Source organism: Lottia gigantea, assembly GCF_000327385.1.
Source record: "Lottia gigantea unplaced genomic scaffold LOTGIsca_279, whole genome shotgun sequence".
Taxonomy (NCBI): Eukaryota; Metazoa; Mollusca; class Gastropoda; family Lottiidae; genus Lottia; species Lottia gigantea.
The window spans coordinates 71,582-92,247 of NW_008708895.1; the positions used below are offsets into that span (position 1 = coordinate 71,582).

Consider the following 20,666-nt stretch of genomic DNA (forward strand, 5'->3'; position numbering starts at 1 on the left):
GTCTACTTACTATATCATATAATGTGCACCCCTCAAAATCCAGTTGTAATGGATGTTAATTTACTGATGGTTGAACCTAGTAACTTAATGAAAAAGTTGAACAAGTTAAAAAGTTGAATGTTTTACAGACCTTAGTTTTTCATTTATAGATTTTATTCTGTTATAGGTCCCCTGTTACATTAAAAGGTATTATAGATGGAACTCAACAAACTAGAGCAGGATCTCATTATCATTGTGTATGTATTCTTGATTTCTATATATTGTGTTACCCCTCAACACCACCCAGTCTAAATCGATACCCCACATCCTCTGTAAACCGCATCCTCTGTAAACCCCATTTTCTGTAAACCACATCCTCTGTAAATCATGATCGAAAACCCTGGGTGAATTACTATATAATCTTTATAATAAAAAAACATTATAATATAATGACATTTTAATGTCATTAACAATGTGAACTCTCTACAATAAAACTTTAAATAGTTGAATCCAGCTCAATAAAAAACATTTTTGTTATTTTCAGGTTCAACTGTCATCAGATATCAAAATATTACATATCAATAAGCCCATCTGTTTCGCTAATTCTGATATTTTTGTTCAGAAAGTTTTCAAGTATTCCAATATTAATCCTATACAAGAACAGAAGAAGTTGAAAAATAAAGCCAAAGAGACACTAATAGATGTTAATAACTCTAACAATGTAAGTAGAACTGTGTCTGTTACATAGCAGAATTTTTCCCTTAAGTCAATTAAGGCAAGTCACAGGTTCTGATATGGAACCAGCGTCTAATGGGCTGGCTTGGACAATAAGTCAAGGCTTCATGCCCCACAGGTTGCAACAATGGCTGCTAACCTGGTGGGTCCATGGTAGAATTTTTTCCCTAGTCAGTGATTGCAAGTCCCAGTTTCTGACATGGAACCAGCAAGTTTTAATGACTGAATAAGCCTGGAAGGATCCTTTCATGTAATAAATATATGAATTTTTTTTTTGTTTCCAGGTAGAAAATGGTGAAAGTATAATCAGGAGAGAAATTATAGAATTAAAACCAGAAGATGGTAGAAATGTTATGTTAGAAATCCACAATGAACCATCCCTACCAAAATATATAATATTAGACATCTCGACTGTTAGTTTTGTTGATATTATGGGGACAAGTGCAATACAATTAGTAAGTTTTCCCTTATTTCGCTCTTTCAGTCTTATCTCTTATACTTCAAGCTAATTTATAGATGATCTTTGAATGAATGTATAATAAGTGTTATATGTGAGACTGGGCAAGATTATTCTTGCAGGTTTATCATTTTGGCATGTCTGTCAGAAATTTGTTAACAATTAAAACTCTTTCTTATCTATTTATAGATTATACGTGAATTTGAATCATTAAGTATAAAAGTTTTGATTACAAATGTTTCAGGTAAGATTATTTCTCGGTTTCAAGATTCTGTTTTTTATATATTATATATATTTTGTTTATCTTATATTCAGAAGTCTTGTCATTGATTTTGTAAACCAGATAATTTGGAGCAAACAGCACCTCGCATTTAACTAAGTACAGATATAATCAAATATAATTCCATCATAATAACCCATATACATGTCCACAAATTGTTTAAAATCTTCCCTAGTCAATAATGCAGGGTAAATTGTTTAAAATCTTCCCTAGTCAATAATGCAGGGTAAATTGTTTAAAATCTTCCCTAGTCAATAATGCAGGGTAAATTGTTTAAAATCTTCCCTAGTCAATAATGCAGGGTAAATTGTTTAAAATCTTCCCTAGTCAATAATGCAGGGTAAATTGTTTAAAATCTTCCCTTGTCAATAATGCAGGGTAAATTGTTTAAAATCTTCCCTAGTCAATAATGCAGGGTAAATTGTTTAAAATCTTCCCTAGTCAATAATGCAGGGTGTCAAAATTTGTTTTCTATAGGTCCAGTATATGAGACATTTTGTAAGACTGGTTTTACTGAGAAACATGGTGATTGTTTATATCTATCTTTAAATGATGCCTTATTAGATATAAAATCTGAAGATATTAATAGACATTTAACACAAGTTGATAATGTGAGTATCTTACTGACCAGTCTATAATATCAGTGTGGTAGATCATCTCAAAACTCAATAACGGTAGACAGACTTATGTTGAGTGCCAGAAAGAATAGAGTGTAGAGGCTGATAGTCTGAAAATAGTTCATGTGGTGAAATATTTAGATCATTATATCCTTGATCAATTCTATAATCTCGGAACTGTGTGGTTTCTTTTATCATTGTTACGCAGGGCATGTTAAAATATATCTACATTTCTATTTTTCAGAGTGATGCTTAAAACTTAGATATTAAAAGAAATCCATATACAATTCTACAGGGAAATAATTTAATTTGATTGGATGAACCAGTATTATTTCTTATACGTGCCAATATTCCATCACTGTATTACTTTAACAGGAATGGCTAGATTTGTTAGACTAAGTTTTCCAAGAAATCACAATGGATCAAATAGAAGCGACTGTTACAAGATAGCTATAGTAATGATAATCTTTATTTTAAAAACGGTGAATATTAGGCTGTGAAACTTTCATTTTTTTTTTATGTATTATTTTGATTTTAGCAGAATGAATTGTTTAATTTGATATTATTGCAATAATAATTGGGCTATTAGTATATTTTAACATGGTTTATAATCAATATTAATTTCCTTGATATTAATTATACTAATTGTGAGATATTTTTTATAATTGTTACTGATTTTAAAATAAATGACAAATTTTATCGATTTGATGTGAATTGGGGAAGGGACCTTCTAGTGATGAAATAATAATCAGTCTGTGCTGTAATTTGCAAACAAAAGTTCTTTTTAATATGGCTATGACATAACTATAAGATGTAAGAATGGTCGAGATCGTGTAATAAGTCAAAGTTGACACAGTATATCTTGATGGATGTAAAAACAAATCCAATGTTATATAGTGGAGTAAAGATTTGCACCTCTATAATATTGTGGACAGCTATGTTATGAATTGTACCCATATAAGTCCAAATATCTTTGCTTGAATAGAGCATGAAAGGAATTTACATGTTACTTTTCAGCTAATAAAGACAAGTATTGCATGGTGTTTTGAACATTTCAAGATGTTGTTGGACTAAAGAAAAAGAAAAGCTTGATTTCAGTTCATTTTTTTTATTTATTTAGACAGCATCAGCCACTGGTGGTTCATAACCATCAGGTCGTTCAACTTTTTCACCACTTTCTTCAACAACAGGAGCTGCTACAGTAGCTGGTGCATTACTCTCACCATGCATTTCCAATAATTTAGCAACTGAAATTATAACACAATATAGGTAGATTAAACAAAAAGGGAAAGCCCTTGCCACCATAAACCAACTGGGAATATGATTTGAAGGCGATAACTATTCACCTAGTTAAACAGAAGTTATGAGATAAGTTACGACGCTCATTTCATTCCATGAACCTGAACTCTTAATCTCCTTAGAAAGAAAATATTAACACAAGCACTACAAATAGCTATCTATCAGGTCCTCATTTCAATACTATAATAACATACTCTAAATAATACAAGCCTTCTACTTACAATCTAATTTTGGTTTCTTGAGGATTTTGACCTTTCTGATATAAACTTCATGAATAGGGAAGATACCTTGACAGGCCTTCTCAATATCCTTTCCAATAGAATCAGGAATTCTGAAATAATTTACAATACATTTTAACAGTCATGTAAATAATAAAGACAGGGCAGGGTTTCTTGATACTAGAAATGTCTATCACAAAAACAATGACAATTGTACTGAAATTTTTATGCAAAACATATTTTTAACCTTACTGGCAAGTTAGTAATGATCTGTAGAAGTTTTTCTTAACAAGTGAAAGTTTTAAAGTCAATTGTGTCCATGTCACCAGTTGTATTACTAAGATTGGAAGCCTTGACACTCTACAAAATATCACAATGTTGTATTAAGATTCTCTTGAAAGATAAGAAATTTAATCAAGATAACTTACAATTTATTAATGACCTCTCTCATATCAATAGCTGTGATTTCTTTTCTCATAATATCTTCCATCTTCTTTCGGATTTTAAATACCTACATGATATAATGTAATAGAAAAATTATTATCTAAAATGATCAACACTGCACATACAGAGTGTACTTATTTCAGCATACTGAATCAAGACAATTCATTTGCAAGACCTCTTTTGTCTAACTAAAGTAATAATTTGCATCAGGCCTGTTACTAATAGTATTTCCACACAATTCCATTCAAGAGCTAATATAAAATTACATTCACCATTCTAATTTAGATGACAAATAAAACTTTAGATAAATCATTTAAAATACACCAATATAGATTGAGTTGATGATCAAACATAGCCTTTCTGTTTTAAAAAGTACCTGTAATACCTACGTGTTGTCTCTGGGCATAACAAGTTTTCTTGACTTGATTTGGTCGTTTCTTGGTGAATCCAATACAGAATACACGGAGATGATAACCATCAGTTGTTTTAACATCTACTCTTGAATCAATCATAGTCTGAAATCAAATTTCAATGTTAATCATATAACTGTATTCATCTTGCTTTCATAACAAATATGTCCCTATAACAAGACTAGAAGGTTACATTGCTTTAGCTATTGATCATTACAGAGGGTATATCCCTTCTTCACTTGGTAGGTCAAGTTCAATATGAACATCAGTATAGCAAGTAAAATTTCAAATGATTCAAAAAAGGACACGATTGCAAGACTTTATATTCATATGTTCATATCCAAATAACATTACTTTGGCAATGCAAACCTATAATTGACATCAATGATATGTACGCTTTTTTTTTTTTAGTCCATTAAGGCATTTAAGTATCAAAAACTTTTGAGTAATTCTAAAGCTATAATAAAAGAGCCCGGAGCTGGATAATCGAAACAGTAGATGGTATAAATTATACTAAGTTTTCAGTTATTTGGTATAGTGTCTTTCATGCCATTTTCAGTAGCAGAACTGGAATATCATCATTAAACTTAGTTTGTACAGAGAAATTAGCAACTAATGTTTTATTTCGTCAGTCATACCTGCCATTTCTTGACAACTGAACAAAGTTTATCTCTTGTCAGTTCCATCCCTTGGAAAGTTGTCAACAGATTTTTTCCTTGGACATCTTCAGCTAATAATCGGAATTTTCTGAATGTAACTTCATCATTCTGGAGATCAGCAAGGGAAACCTTGAACATACGACCTTTTAAACTGTCAGCAGCCAATTCTGAAAAAGATTTGAAAAATAAAAAAATGAAAAACTCCACGTGGCCAATATACAACAGTATATACAGTAGAGCCTGTCTAAACCGGCATCCCCTCTATTGAGGCATATTTTAAAAGTTCTGGCTGACATGACATCGTCAGTAACTAAAATGCTTATATCAAATCAAAGCTATGTGCAATATCTCAGTCGGTAGCTAGCTAGATTGTCGTCTTCTAGGAAATAATGTGTAGTTGGTTCGAAACCTCAAGGTAAGAAATTCTGATGCCTGTGGGCAGTGCTTCCTACAGTCTGTCCGTTGATGGCTTTCACATTCTGATACCTAGACTCTACCTAAGCTAAATACGAATCTGGTCTACCTGACCCAATAAAGTAATAACATACTTGTTCCAGAGCTTCTGGTGACAGGGGTGACACCAATTTTGCGGACAGCAAACATAGATGGAGCTTTGACATCGTACCATTCTTTCTTGGAGAAGGGATCAGCTCTGAAAAAGATATTCACATTCAATATTCAACACCATCTTGATTCTTGTGGATTGGAGAATGCGGAACAGATCAACTATTTTCCATTGCATAGCCATTGTGAAAACCAATATGTTTCGCAGAATGAGCTACATAGTTTCAAGACATTTCATTAGCAAGTTTTAGAGTCCTGCTGGATGAAACGTAAACAACACCATGCCGAGTTGACGCGACAAGCTAGTGACAATCGGTTGAATATCTCTAATTTTAGTGGGCATCGCGCTTTTAGTGTATATATACTAGAAGATAAATAATTCATTTCACAATTAAAGAAACTTTTATCAACTTACGCCTTCTTTTTGCCTCCTTTACGGCTTCCTTTTTGGACTCTCTTGTCCTTGCCTACAGCCATTTTCGGCGATTAATTGTAAAAGGAAGTAGAGAGGTTAGCGCGCAGGAATCTTGGGTAAAAATGTAAGTCGCGAGTATTAAGACTTCGAGTTGTTCCCCTTGAAGAGTTTGTAAACAAATTGAGAATTTGTGACAATTTTATGATTATTGAAATGAGTTTTATTGAAAATGTTACCAAAAACATGGTCCTTCCGCCATATGAACCGCCACCCCCTTACGTTCCTCCAAGTCAGGTAAAATTTGCTATAAATCTCCAAATAATCGAAACAGTTATTTTAGGTGTTGTCAACATTGGATTCAGACCACAATTCCCACAAGTTTTCATATCAACCCATCAATTAGACCCATTATGAAGATTAGGAGATATTGATGATCAACTTTGTTAAGTCTATTGATTGAGTGATTCATGCTATTGTTAAGTCTTTGTTGTTGAGTATTACAGTAGCTTTCCATTTTCCCCGACTTCCAGTAAAATTATCATTTTGCATTTTGGTCACAAATTATTATTCCTTTAAAATATATAATTGTAGAGACTAGATCATCCAGACTATATTGGTAATGTGAAAGATTTTTTACCCAGACGAGTAACCATGGTGAGGACTCACCTAACAGAACCGGTAAGGAGGTCTACAGATGCTTATGTTTCGCTGCCTGAATGGATTCAGATACATGATGCTTAGAGAATTCAATCTGGATGAAGTTGGTTTGAAAAAACACTGGCCCAAGGCAATTTGTATCAAGTTTGATAAACATTAGTGGTCTCCCAGTTGATGAGGCTTGGTAGGTCCATAGCCCCTTAATGGTTACAACTAAAATTTCTGATAGCCTTGCTAGTCCGTTCAGTGTAGACCCACCCACAATCTTATAGCCTCTGACTTCTCCAGTCAAACAGTTGTTTCAAAAGAACACCTGATGATACTTCTCGTTAGAGTCCACTACTATACAATAATTATTCTGATTTTGTTGGGCTTTGAACGAGAGTTATGGTTACTGGAATTGTTTTACTCGTACAGATTTTTATTTCAGGATACTGTAAGCTTATATATATATATTAAAAATATTCAGTTAAGAGTGAAGATAATTAGTAATTTTGTTTTATTTTTTAGTTGGGTTTTAACATCAGAGGTGGAAAAGAACATTACTGTGGAATTTATGTATCAAAGGTAGAATATATTCTATATCATTTCAAAATAAATTAGATGTGTACATTGTGTTAGATTAATGGTATTTTTTATCAAATGATAATTGTTAGCACAAATTGAAAGACCTTGAAACATGTATTTAAAACTTTTGTCCTTTTGTAAATGCAAAGTACAAAACCTTAATAGAAATTTATCAATTATAACTTTCTACCTGTCAGGTAATGCCCGGGAGTGAGGCAGCAAGATTGGGTGTTAAAGAGGCTGATCAAGTAAGAATATATTGTCTGTAAATTTTATTTTAAGCATGAAAACACTTTTAAAGGAATTGTAAAGGAATTTTATAAACTTTTTCTGTTTATCAGGTACACTGATAGCATAAATTTACACATTTGCAATTTTGTGTTAGATATTTGTGGGTCTTGTGATTCCAATGAAATGAATCCTAGCTTGCAATGAAGGAGTTCACCAGCAGACATAATAATAATACTTGTAGTTTGAGATTTAATCTGTTGTTATAGCCCACCCTACCAAGAGAATCTTAAAGAGAATCCTAATATTACTGATATATATATATGATATTATAATTTTATATTTTAGATATTAAGTGTAAATGAAACTGATTTTCAAGAAATTGAACATTCTGAGGTAAGAAATTTTTACTTAAACCCAACCTTAATCATCTTTTTGAGAAATATCATATTATTCATTATGTTTCTTCAATTTGGTTAGAAAATGGGGTCAAAATGGGCAAAACATTGTATGAATAACATCTACAAATAAACTCAGTACATATGTGTTGAATATCTTCAATTTGATTAGAATATGATGTGAAAATTTCAATGAGAAAGATGAAAATATTGTTTGAGAAAAGTAACAGCTCATAGTTAACTGCGTCTTGTCAAGAACTTTAAGGGGAATAATTTGGAATATGGTATTTGTTTTTTTCTTATAGGCAGTGAAGGTATTAAAAATGAATACTACAACTGAAATGATACTGAGATTTTTTCCCTATGGTATGAATTTATTTAATTAATTGTTTTAGTGTAGAAAGTTCAAACACTGTGAAGCTTTTTGAAACATAGTGTACCATAATATATAAATTCAGTATATCATAATTGAGCACTACAGAAAGTTGGAAAGCATCAAAATGACAGAAGTTCTGACTCAGAACACTGTGCAACCTGTCTCAGCCGTGTGCACCATGTTTCAGCACATTTGAAGTCTTGTTTGAAAAATGGGCAAGGACTATACTAAGCTCTTTTAAGATAAATATTTGACGAAAAAACCTACACATTTATTATATATTTTCAGGTTACAGTGAAACCTGTGTTTTTAATATATAATTTTAGGTTACAGTGTTACAGTAAAACCTGTGTTTTTAATATATATTTTTAGGTTACAGTAAAACCTGTGTTTTTAATATATATTTTTAGGTTACAGTAAAACCTGTGTTTTTAATATATATTTTTAGGTTACAGTAAAACCTGTGTTTTTAATATATATTTTTAGGTTACAGTAAAACCTGTGTTTTTAATATATATTTTTAGGTTACAGTAAAACCTGTGTTTTTATTCTATATTTTTAGGTTACAGTAAAACCTGTGTTTTTATTCTATATTTTTAGGTTACAGTAAAACCTGTGTTTTTATTCTATATTTTTAGGTTACAGTAAAACCTGTGTTTTTATTCTATATTTTTAGGTTACAGTAAAACCTGTGTTTGATAAAATCAGTATAGAATGAAAGAGGGACAAGTGTCTTTATAAAGTGCTCAAAAACATTGTAATATCATTAACATGTTTACAATGGTGTTTCTTTCAATTTCTTTTATCATTTTATATAGTAAAAGAATAGCCTGTGGCCTTCCTAAAAATTTTTGTGACCCCTGCTCGGCCCTCTCAACTAATGTTTCCTAGAAACACCATTGTCTGTATTGTATTGTCATTTCACATGTTAATTATGTTCATATAATATAAATCAAGTAGCTATGTTGTGTTGGGGGTTTTTAAGTAGGATTTAGTTTATGTAAGACATAGACTTATTTTTAATTTATAATTTTTTTTTATTGCACTCATTTTTTCACAATTTTATTTGTAGTCAAATTCACAGATTAAAAAATAGAAATAATAGAATAATAGAAATCCTTTGTTTTTTAATCTTTATTTTAATTCTGTATTATTTGTAAATAAATAAATATATATTTTATTATTCAAATTAAGTAGTTTTTATCATTTCCACTTTGTGCTGAATTTGAACCTGACCACATAGCTACTGGTACACAGTGCCCCATCTTGCTATTGGAGGGGAATTAAGTTATCATCTTGCTATTGGAGGGGAAGTGCCCCATCTTATCTTGCTATTGGAGTTGAATTGAGTTATTATCTTGCTATTAGAGGGGAATTAAGTTATCATCTTGCTATTAGAGGGGAAGTGCCCCATCTTATCTTGCTATTGGAGTTGAATTGAGTTATCATCTTGCTATTGGAGGTGAATTAAGTTATCATCTTGCTATTAGAGGGGAATTAATTTATTATCTTGCTATTGGGGGGGAATTAAGTTATCATCTTGCTATTGGAGGGGAAGTGCCCTATCTTATCTTGGTATTGGAGTTGAATTGAGTTATTACCTTGCTATTAGAGGGGAATTAATTTATCATCTTGCTATTGGAGGTGAATTAAGTTATCATCTTGCTATTGGAGGGGAATTAAGTTATCATCTTGCTATTAGAAGGGAATTAATTTATTATCTTGCTATTGGAGGGGAATTAAGTTATCATCTTGCTATTGGAGGGGAAGTGCCCAATCTTATCTTGCCCTGCAAGCCCTTGTTCTTTAAAATAATAAATCTCTGTATTTGATAAACGCAAATAAATCATCAGCTCTGGTTCTCAGAATCAATGGCTGCCAAGGGTCTCCAAGGGAAACCAATCACTTCAGATATCCATTTGTTTAAATTGTCTATTTTAGTGTCTCGTTCTTCATCTTCTCTGTGGAATCTGTGTAGAGATTTGAGTTGATAAGATCCGTGAGAGTCTTGTTTTAAAACAACATCATCATCATCATCTCCATCTTCATCAAACTCAGTTTTAATACTCTTCTCCACAAACACAAACTTTTTCCACGCCTTTCCTCGAAATTCAGCCAATTTCATTAAAGTAGTGACATAGATTTCTCCATAAAAGACAAGTTCGGTGAGTAAAGAACATGAGGCAACGAGTTGAACTAAAGGTTCATCAACACCACTGGCATCACAGTGACATATAAATGATTTTAAATTATTGTGAAATTTATCAGCGATGGGAAGAAGAAGTTCTGAGCCACATTTAGAATGTCTTAATATAGTGAGTGATTTTAAAGGAACTTCTGGTTTTAATAGAATTCCTAAGACATCTTCTCCAATCCGAGACATTATCGTACAATCTACTTCCAGTGTCGGGTGAACAGATTTTAATACATCCCATGATTCACCAGATATATGTGGCATTTGATATTGTTCATGATGTGCTGAATAAGTGATAAATATTTGCAGCACATCTAGTTTCGCTCGACCTGGTGTGATCAATTCTATAATTAGTTCTTCACTCAACATAGGTGACCGTAGAGACAAACGTTTCAAATTTTTAAAATTATGAACAATTTTTTCAGTGAATTTAGCAGACGGAAGAATAGGATGTCTTTCAGACCACGAACATTCTTTCATCCAAAACAGATTCAAAGATTCTAAACTTTTTATTTTGTCATTGTTCTTCATGACTTGAAAAATATTATAGGATGGATTCTGTAGTAAGGCAGGATACATAGGCCACGATATTATATTTAATTCCTTTAAACGTGTTGCATTCTGAACAAGAAGCAAAATGGATGCCAAGTCTTCATTTTCAGGCAAGTTTCCTTCCAGATGGAATCTTGAAATCATTAAACCAACTTCCAAAGTCAGAACTTGCAGTCGACAATTCTTGGCTAAGCTTTGTAGTAAAAGTTTATGCTGCTCTTCCATCTGTCCAAAATGGCCGTCAATTTGAATATGAAGATTTTGAAAAAGATGGCCGAAGGTTTGTATCAGTTTAACGCACTTGTCTGACATCAGAGTTGAGCAGATGTGAAAATTTGTGTATCCACCAATCATTTTAATATAAGCTTTACTCCATAGCGATGGATGGCTGAAATATTCGTACAGATATCTATTGGTTACAGAGAGTTGATAACGATCATTCAGTGATAAATATTTCATGATGTTCACCCAAACAACACACGGTAACTTACTGTAATCTACATCCCCTGACATCTGAAATGAACAAAATTTTAATTATATTATTAAGATTGTAGACTGGGGGTGTGGGACAAGAGTGTCAAGGGTGTGGCCAACTGGTGTATTAGAAGAATTTATTTTGAATTGAAAGAGCACCTAACATCATCACATGCTAGAAATGTGGATGAAACAAATTTTTGGGGATGTGAAAGGTCCTGGTGATAGCTCCAGGGGGTGAAGGCTGAGAAAGGTTGGGAACCACTGACTTAACAGATGATAGATCATTATCAGTTATTATGTAAATTGGACATGGTCTAAACATTGGTTGCTATGGGTTATACCGACATAGAATTCTATATTCTTCAAATAGGCTAATCCTAGAAAACAAAAGTTCTGATATATTAAAAAACTACAGATTTGAGAGATATTTCACGTTCAACGACATGTAAGCAGACTGCAATTAAGAAAAGATATTACTCACCTTCGTGGACTCTTCTTGTGACCTAGGCCAGTGCTTCTATAGGAGAGTATCTCTTATAACACCTAGATAACTGAAAGAACAACCAAAGAACAATGACAGATGATATACCAATTTTATTGAAGATATTTGATACAGCTCAAAAAAATTACCCTACTGGACAGATTGTACCTTATTTCCCTACCCTTATTTCTACTTCCAAACTTTTCAATAAGGACACGACTAAATTTCTAACCTTCCTATAACTGTTTTTGATTTAAATATCCGGAGAATATCTGAAGAAGCAGTTCCATTTTAGCATTTGCAAGGTAAATATTCAAATAAAAGCACAGGGGCACTATCCATCAAAGGATGAATATTTACCTGATAAGATTGTCCAGTCTTTTCCATAATATTTGTGTCTGGATAATCGACAAATTCTAAACCGGAAACGGTCATTATTTACATTTTGTGAATCATAAACATTGAATTATGAAGAATTATTTTCTTAAAACTTAAATCTGTAAAATCCCCAGCACCGAGGTAAATATAAATGACAATTCCAGTAGTGGAATAAAATTCCATGCTTTGTGTTCCAATGCTCTTTTGTTTGCGTACAGAATGATTGAACTGGACAAAGTGAAAGTTGGTTTAGTTTTGTCTTTTCACAGCCGAATTCAATAACACAGAGGGAAAACACAAATTACGTTGAAATCTAAGCTTTAAACATATGAGATAAGCATGATGTGATATCACTTGGTAATAATTGTTTAAGGCAAGCTAGACATTTGTATTTAGCATTGGTCGAGTTTTTCTATACTAAGTATGGAAGGAAATCATTGGCTATTCACTATGCTGTAATTATATTAACATTATTATTTTTAGATGTAGAAAAATCTCACACCCTGTTGAGTTAACTGAGATTGAAGTGAACGATGTATGAGAAGATAGAATGGAGGTGACATCTAAATCAACAGACAAGGGAACTTTTAACATCTATATACCAAATGAAGGAGTAAAACAATATGAACAGATATCAGATATTCCTCCATATTTTACAACAGAATATTGTCTTAAACAGATAACAGAAACTTGTGATTTTCACTATTCTCGACAAAGTGATTCGTTTCAACAAATTTTTGATCTCCTAAATCAAATAAAAGACAATCCAATCTGCAATCTGATCATTCAGGTGTGTAACACGATATCCAATGATTGTAGAAGTACTAATAAAACAATAGTAAATCTATGTCAGTCTGTATCAGTTCTGTTAGCACACACTTCTTCAAAGGACATCAACCATGTTAAAGCTGAGCCTTCATCAGAAATTCAAAATCAGTTAGTTTCTGTGGACAAAACACAGTCAGAAAATCAAACAGAAAATGACAATTTCCAATCAAGATCTAAACTTAACAAAGCCAACTCCAAGAAAATTAAAAAAGATTCTGATAGAATTTTGAAGACTGTGAAGAAAGATCTACAGAGAGTTACAAGGAGTGGATTAAGAACACGACATCAAAATAAAATTACAGTTCCTGATAATTGTGTCAGTGGGAATTCCTCTCCTGAAAATTCCCAAGATGTTTCAGACAATGATCGTGACTCTGGAACTAGTGATGTCAATATTACGTTTGGATCTTTAGAAGATGATTCGGAAGAGGAAACAGATCTCGCTGACAATTCAGATTTCAAGCAGAATTCAGAAAAAGACAAGGACTCTACCAAGAGTAATATAAAGCCAGATGTTATTGATGGGCGACCCCACAAATGTAGTTTATGCTCGAAGCGATTTTGTTTCAAAGGAAGTCTAACGCGACATATTCAAGAACATGATCACAATATTTCAGAAACTAACGCCTGTCCTGTTTGTCATAAAACTTACGGAAGACTTTCTGATCTCAGCAATCACATTAATAATATGCACAAAAATTTCAAGCAAGCTTTTAACTGTGATATTTGCAATAAATCTTTTAATTTTCAGAAATCCCTGAAAGCCCACAAAATCAGCGTTCATTCTAAATTGGAGCATCAATGTGAACTATGTCTTCGTAGATTTCGTACTGAGGAAGAATTATATGAACATTCATCTGGACATCCGAATGATGGTTCGTTTGGGTGTTCAGTGTGTCACATTGTTCTGCCTTGTCAAAAAGATTTGATTCAGCACGAGAAGGCTCATTTACCAGAGAAAACTTACAAATGTGATCATTGCGGTGTAAGTTTTAAAAGTTCTAGTACGTTAATTGGTCATATACGAACTCATACTGGTGAGAAACCATATATTTGTGAATTATGTGGAACGTCCTATGCACAAATGAGTACATTGAGAGTCCATCAACTTATTCATTCAGATCATAAACCTCATTCATGTGACCAGTGTGATTACTCATTTAGAACCAGAGCCGAACTCAACAATCATATCATTGTTCATACAAAAGAGAAGAAGTTTCAATGTGACGAATGCGGCAAACGTTTTCCACGAGTTCGGTCTCTAAAAGATCATTTATTAACGCATGCCGGTATAAAACCGTATAAATGTACACAATGTGGCCGATTGTTTTCATGTCATCAACATTTACGACGTCATCAACGTATTCATAAAGGAGAGATGCCGTACACTTGTCAGATTTGTGGAAAACAATCTCGTCAAAAATACAACATGACAGTTCATATGAGAACTCATAATGGAGAGAAACCATTTGTTTGTGATATCTGTAATAAAGCTTTTACTTATAATAAAAGTTTACAAACTCATAAACTAACGTGTGGTAAGACTGTGACAACTAACCAATCTTATTATCAAACTACGCCTTCTGAATCTAATAATTTATCTCAACCTTCTAATCTCATTACTATTCCACCTTTATATCCTGTTCATTTTACAAACTAAATTTTCTAGTGTTAGGTTTCACTTCACATACAAGAGTGTAATTTCTTGTTAATGGATTGAATTGGATATTTTGTTATATAGTTGAAATCGTGCAATAATTGGATTATGTATTTAGCTAGACTTCTGTAATTTTAATATTTTACTAATGTAAGTTTTTCTCAATATACAGGATCTTTCTTATCTTTATACAGTGTTTTATTTTATTAGTCTGTCTATTAAACATCTTGAACATTATGAAGATTTGTCTTATGTGTCCAGGTACAATTACATTCAGTCTGTTTTATATGGCCACCCTTATGGTGTATTTTATCCTGTAGCCTTATATCACGTGGACGACCACAATACTCTAGACATAAATACCTTTTTAATGTGGCTAGTCCCATGGGCACCTTTTATATTTGAAAATAACTCAACTCATGCTGGCATTTTAATCAGATTAAAAATGTCAAGACATGAAAAACTAGATCTGCTCCAGCTCTGAAATGGAGTCTTAAATTAAATGGGGTCAGATATAAAATGGAAATAGGTAAGAAATATATAGTAATCAGATTGAGTAATAAACATCATTTATTCTCAATCTATATCTTCAAACTAATCTAAAATATAATTTATACTCATCATTTGATACTAATATATTTACAATTTTAAAAAATGAGAATCTGATACCCACTTGGTGCAAATTATCTACAGCATTTAAGTTTTGACTTAATTTGGAAATAAATCCTGACCATGACAAATGTGAGTTGAGGACTTGAATTCTTCGCTGAATTTGAGCTCATGAGAATGAAATGAATGGAGTTTTACATCCTACTTAGCTCAGAGAATAATGAACATTTTGTGACGAATGTTTAAAATAAGATAATATTCAAGCTATACCCAAATTTTTAAAAATCTTATCATTAAAACATTTTATTCCCCACTTTCCCCTAGTTGGCACATCACAAAATATATTAGTAAGCTAGAAAACATTTTTTTTTAAAGAAATTTTACTCGCATCTAAATCAGTTTCCATTTAGATAGCACATCCCAATATATTTGTTTATTAAGATTGATGAAATTTATAATGCGAAGTCAAGGCTGACTTGGAGTAAAACAGATTCTCACAAATTTTACACTTAAAAGAAGCTTGTGGAGTTTTAGATTCGGAAATAATTTCGTCCTTATGGTGATTTTTAATATGAGAATGGAGACTACTGTTAAACGAAAATTTCTTCTTACAAAATTTACAACTATAGTCTTTTTCCTCTTTGTGGACCCTAGCATGTTGCTCCAGAAGAGTTTTTAACTTAAAAGCCTTGTAGCAGACGTCACATTGGAATGGTTTAGCATCACTGTGTAACGTCACCTTGTGACGATCTAAGTTCGTTTTATTTGCAAATTGCTTAAAGCATGCGTCGCATTTGTAAACTGTTCTCTGAGGGTCATGTATAACCTTATGACGAGTATAATATCGTTTTAAAGTAAAAGCCATTTGACAGATTTCACAGACATATTTCCGCTGTGACTCATGTTGTTCCAGATGTCTCCGTAAATTTCCCATGTTTTTGAAAGATTTTCCACACTGATCACATTGATGTTTTAACAAGGCGAAATGATGAACTGTATGCTGGGATAGTAATTTCTCTGAATGATAATATTGATCACATACATTACATTTATATGGTTTCTCTTTCGAGTGTCTGGCAATATGGTCCACTAAACTAGATTTAGAATAATATCCCTTCCCACAAATATGACAGATATGAGGCTTCACTAATTTATGATTAGATGTAAAATGTCTTTCTAGAGAAATTTTATACTTAAATGATTTATCACATGATTGACAAGGAAATCTTTTCTGATGATGTACATTGATTTTATGTATTTTAAGATGTTCTTCTGTTTTGTAAGATCCTTGGCACTGATCACAAGAATATGGTCGCTCAGAAGAATGGCTTTGAATATGTGTATTATATTGGGTGATGGCTCGAAACTTTCTTTCACAAAAAGAACAGCATAGAACATCATAGTCCTTCTTCACAACTGTTTGAGACAAGTTTAAACTTTGTGTTCTGCAATTGACAATGGTCTGAATTTCAGTTTTTTTTAGTTTAATGTGTTCTCTTAAATTATTTGTTTCCAAAACATCGTCTTCTTTCTTCAACATTTCATCGGAGTTGTTTAGATGTTCTTCACCACTAGGAAAATCTTCTTGACCATCTTTCAAACCATTTTCCTCAGATACTTCCACAAGTTTGATTTCAATGATCTCATTCTCGTTACCTAAATCGTCTCCCTTTTCTTCAATTTCTGCTTCCAAAATTTCAATTTGGTTAACATCTAACCTCATCACAGAATCAACTTTTGCGTCTGAAGAATTCGTAGTCTCCAATCTGTTTGAATGAATATCTAGATGAATATTGAAAGCTCTAATTTGATCAAATTGGTTACCACAAAATTCACAAGATATCTTATTCTTCTCCGATTTCTTACTTTTGACTGTAACTTTCTTATTTTCCGAAATTTCATCATGATCTGCATATTCAGAATTTTCTTTTTCAACTTGACTTTTCTTTCTGCTTGATCTTCTTTGTTTGGTTTTTGATTCTTTTGTCAAAGTTTCCAATTCTTCACATTTTTCTGTGGAAAAATCTTTTCTTGTTCTTTTCTTTTTAATTTCTGGAAAATCCTCATCATTTTTAATGACAACCACACTTTTGTTTCTTTTCCCTCTAGGAGATTTTCTTTTTTTTCTTATCATGATTTTCGTTTCATTTTTCTCATCTGGGTCCCAATCTTCATCACTGTCAACAGTTTTACCTTCATCACTATCAACAGTTTTACCTTCATCACTATCAACAGTTTTACCTTCATCACTATCAACAGTTTTACCTTCATCACTATCAACAGTTTTACCTTCATCCTCCATGATGCTGGAGGCAAAATCTTCTTCATCATCCAGTGGAACATCATTCCTGCCATTCTTGGCATTACTTTCAGCATTTCCAAAAGATTCTGAAGTTCCAGAGTTATCAGCACTTGTATTAATATTATTTTCCATTACACATTCCTCTTTAAATACACAATATGCTTCATCAGCCACATCAACATAAATTCTCTTATCTGGTATTTTACTATCTTCAGTCTTAGGTATTTCCTTGTTGAAACCTAATTTTTGGTGTTGATGAGCATCTGAAGGAGGAGCTTCAAAATGTTTTCCATCTTCTGATTGTTGAACTTCTTCACCTCTCTGAATCATATTTTTACTTTGGGCTCCATTATGGAATTCCAAGCATCTTTGAGAGTCTGTGTCATTTCCTTCCTCCTGAAAACTGACATCTGAAAATTGTATTTCTCGCAGCCAGTCAGAAGAGTCTATAATTTCAGTCTGGATGTCGCGTGGTATTAATATTCTGGCTGATAACTTCACTGTTAAAACCTGATGATTCAAGTCTACGCTGGAATCAGAACTCTTTGACTTTAGGAAAGTTTTCAACTCATTAATTATAGTCTCCATCCTTCAATAACTACCTGGAAATGAAATGAAAACTATTAAGAATAAAATTGTAGCCTGTATCCTAGTCTAATTTACCTTTAAACTTATAACAAGGTCTATTCTTCATGTGAAATTTCAGGCCATGTTACCGATATATAATTTCTATTAGAAATGGTAGGCTACAGTTATATAGCTACTACCAGCCCCGTCACCAGGAATGAATTATTGCTGGGGCTCAAATTTTGTACTTTTGAAAAATTAAAGGCCCAGAGAACTCAGACAATTTTGAGGTGCTAAAACTATCTAAATCTATATCTTTTTTATTTTATACAAAGACACTGTAAATGAATCAATCTTTGCTGAACAGAAGAAGGTTTTGCTGAGGCTTAATTCTCACTTGCTGGGGCATGGACCACACCCTAACGATGGGGCTGGCACTAGGCTAAATATTTCCTCCATTTGATGGAATGCAAGAGAAGAATGTCAGATTGCCCTCCATACTTGCCTTGGCACATAACCCAATACTCTACAACTACGGAATTGCCTTGCTTTGTAAACTTGCATTACTGTCTTTTAATTTTCAGTGATAGATTCATACTGTATAAAGAATATTTACTACCTTTTCTATTTAAATCGTTCTTATCTTAGATTGAATTCTTCTAAGCTTAAAGCGACACCATTTCCTCCCCATACAACATCTCGTTGAAATTAATACGGATCAAATATAAAATAAAAAGAAGCGAAAGAGAAAAATCTTAAAACAAAAAACACTAAGAGTTCAGATTCCAAATTTAATCCTCGTATTTTAGTTTCTAAGTTTATGGCCAGCACTGACTGACTTTTAGTAAACAACAGAACTGAGTTTAGGCTTCGTCCCTCATTTCTTGGCCAATTTTTATGGCCGGCCAGTGGCTGTGTACAAAGGAAAGAATTGAATTATGAATTACAATATTATGACAAAAAACGATATTTTCTATACAAAAGAATCTCTCATAGTACATTGTTTCAGTCGAATGTTACATCTTGAGATAAAGATGGTGCAATCAGGAACGTTAATATTAACAAAAAATTCAATATAATGGAATTTCCATGCCTCTTTAATGGCCAGTCAATGACGAAGCCTCTCAACATGGCCAATTTTTGAAAAAATGGCCAATTTTTTTCTGATGGTCTCCTATGAAATTATGAATGAAATTTTTGGTGCCAGTGAGGTCATGAGAGGCCAAACTGACATATTTAGGTGTACAATGGGGAGAAATACTTTTTATTCCTAGGGTCATATGGCGCACAGAGTATTGTTTACATTCATTAAATTGTGAAAATAATAAATGAATTAAAGTCTGTATTTTAATCTATTTTTGTGTTGATTTTTTAGAGAATGTGTTAAAGTATGTCTTCGAGGGGATACATTGAGGTGTGTCTCTATTGCTTCAGTTATAGATAGTGCATTCACATGATTCAGGTGTTTAAATAAGACTTAATGTGAGGAAGTTCTTCAATAGCTCCACTTACTCAATGAGATAGTGTAATGACTCGTTAGATACCTGCCGTAAAAATGGTGTTTACAACCATCTTGCAAATCCAAATATCTTGCGCCTAAGTGGAGACCATACGTTCAAAGTGGTAAATATGAGAGAAACCCAATATCGAACAGAAATTTACAACATTTACTCTGGAAACACGATAATCAGTTTCTCTCAAACAATTTAATAGATACGAAGCTACAGAATGATAATCAGAAGGCAGAAAGATAACATCCCAATATTGAAGATGAGAAAAGCAATCAAAACCATAATATATATTATTATTATGACATATAAATTATTTAAAAAACATCCTGTCTAAACAAAAATTTATTTATAATGACAACATTTTAACATTTACTTATATCAAAACAACAGGATACAATATAATGTCAGGTAAAATTCTAAATCAACTATAAATTTCTTATTTCTCTTGATAAATCAATTCGGTAAAAGGTTTTCAGTTTCTCATTCTCACAAAAACCTGAAAAATAGAACAAATTGAGAAGAAACTAATATGTTACCTGATTAAAGTTGAATTTTGTTGACACCTTGTTTCTAACTGTTTTTACTTAAATAATAATCTTTGCCAAGTAACATAAAAACTTCACAGACATTACAGACTCTTCATATTTCCAAAACTCTGAAAGAAATTACAATTTCAAATATCAAAATCTTAATTTAGATCAAACAATAGTCTTAAAATAGGCATCGAAGAAAATACAATGTAAATAGCTTGAAGTATATTCGTACAAACAAAACACTGCAGAAATAAATTTTCTTTTACTTTTGCAT

General features: G+C 32.4%; 6 protein-coding genes across 6 annotated transcripts; 3 read left to right on the forward strand and 3 right to left on the reverse strand.

Moving 5' to 3' along the window:
* Nucleotides 1-2,837: 2,837 nt before the first annotated feature.
* LOTGIDRAFT_202499 (hypothetical protein) lies at nt 2,838-6,184 on the reverse strand. Its single transcript, XM_009056448.1, has 7 exons — nt 6,078-6,184; nt 5,647-5,750; nt 5,078-5,265; nt 4,419-4,544; nt 4,014-4,096; nt 3,589-3,698; nt 2,838-3,315 (listed from the first exon to the last, which is right to left on the reverse strand). The coding sequence occupies exons 1-7, from the start codon at nt 6,137-6,139 to the stop codon at nt 3,185-3,187; spliced, it is 804 nt and encodes a 267-aa protein (XP_009054696.1). The 5' UTR covers nt 6,140-6,184; the 3' UTR covers nt 2,838-3,184.
* A 136-nt stretch (nt 6,185-6,320) lies between these two features.
* Nucleotides 6,321-8,623, forward strand: LOTGIDRAFT_175413 (hypothetical protein; the record flags this gene model as incomplete). The annotated part of the gene is made up of 7 exons (XM_009056449.1): nt 6,321-6,371; nt 6,669-6,755; nt 7,245-7,301; nt 7,499-7,549; nt 7,878-7,925; nt 8,233-8,293; nt 8,592-8,623. The coding sequence occupies 7 exons, from the start codon at nt 6,321-6,323 to the stop codon at nt 8,621-8,623; spliced, it is 387 nt and encodes a 128-aa protein (XP_009054697.1).
* A 799-nt stretch (nt 8,624-9,422) lies between these two features.
* On the reverse strand, nt 9,423-12,382 carry LOTGIDRAFT_205446 (hypothetical protein). The gene is made up of 3 exons (XM_009056450.1): nt 12,368-12,382; nt 12,008-12,077; nt 9,423-11,562 (listed from the first exon to the last, which is right to left on the reverse strand). Exon 3 carries the CDS (start codon nt 11,560-11,562, stop codon nt 10,153-10,155), a length of 1,410 nt encoding a protein of 469 aa, XP_009054698.1. The 5' UTR covers nt 12,008-12,077; nt 12,368-12,382; the 3' UTR covers nt 9,423-10,152.
* A 553-nt stretch (nt 12,383-12,935) lies between these two features.
* Nucleotides 12,936-13,752, forward strand: LOTGIDRAFT_175415 (hypothetical protein; the record flags this gene model as incomplete). Its single annotated transcript, XM_009056451.1, has 1 exon — nt 12,936-13,752. A coding segment is annotated over one exon (817 nt), but the record flags the coding sequence as incomplete, so codon positions are not given.
* LOTGIDRAFT_145034 (hypothetical protein) lies at nt 13,734-14,873 on the forward strand (the record flags this gene model as incomplete). Its single annotated transcript, XM_009056452.1, has 1 exon — nt 13,734-14,873. A coding segment is annotated over one exon (1,140 nt), but the record flags the coding sequence as incomplete, so codon positions are not given.
* A 1,051-nt stretch (nt 14,874-15,924) lies between these two features.
* Nucleotides 15,925-16,806, reverse strand: LOTGIDRAFT_54316 (hypothetical protein; the record flags this gene model as incomplete). Its single annotated transcript, XM_009056453.1, has 1 exon — nt 15,925-16,806. A coding segment is annotated over one exon (882 nt), but the record flags the coding sequence as incomplete, so codon positions are not given.
* Between the last annotated feature and the right edge of the window lie 3,860 nt (nt 16,807-20,666).

Coding starts and splice junctions, on each gene's coding strand:
- LOTGIDRAFT_202499 (XM_009056448.1), bottom strand. CDS start 6,139: ATGGCTGTAGGCAAGGACAAGAGAGTCCAAAAAGGAAGCCGTAAAGGA. Junction 5,266..5,646: donor CACCAGAAGCTCTGGAACAA/GTATGTTATTAC, acceptor AATCTTTTTCAG/AATTGGCTGCTGACAGTTTA. Junction 4,545..5,077: donor CAGTTGTCAAGAAATGGCAG/GTATGACTGACG, acceptor ATTTGATTTCAG/ACTATGATTGATTCAAGAGT.
- LOTGIDRAFT_205446 (XM_009056450.1), bottom strand. CDS start 11,562: ATGTCAGGGGATGTAGATTACAGTAAGTTACCGTGTGTTGTTTGGGTG.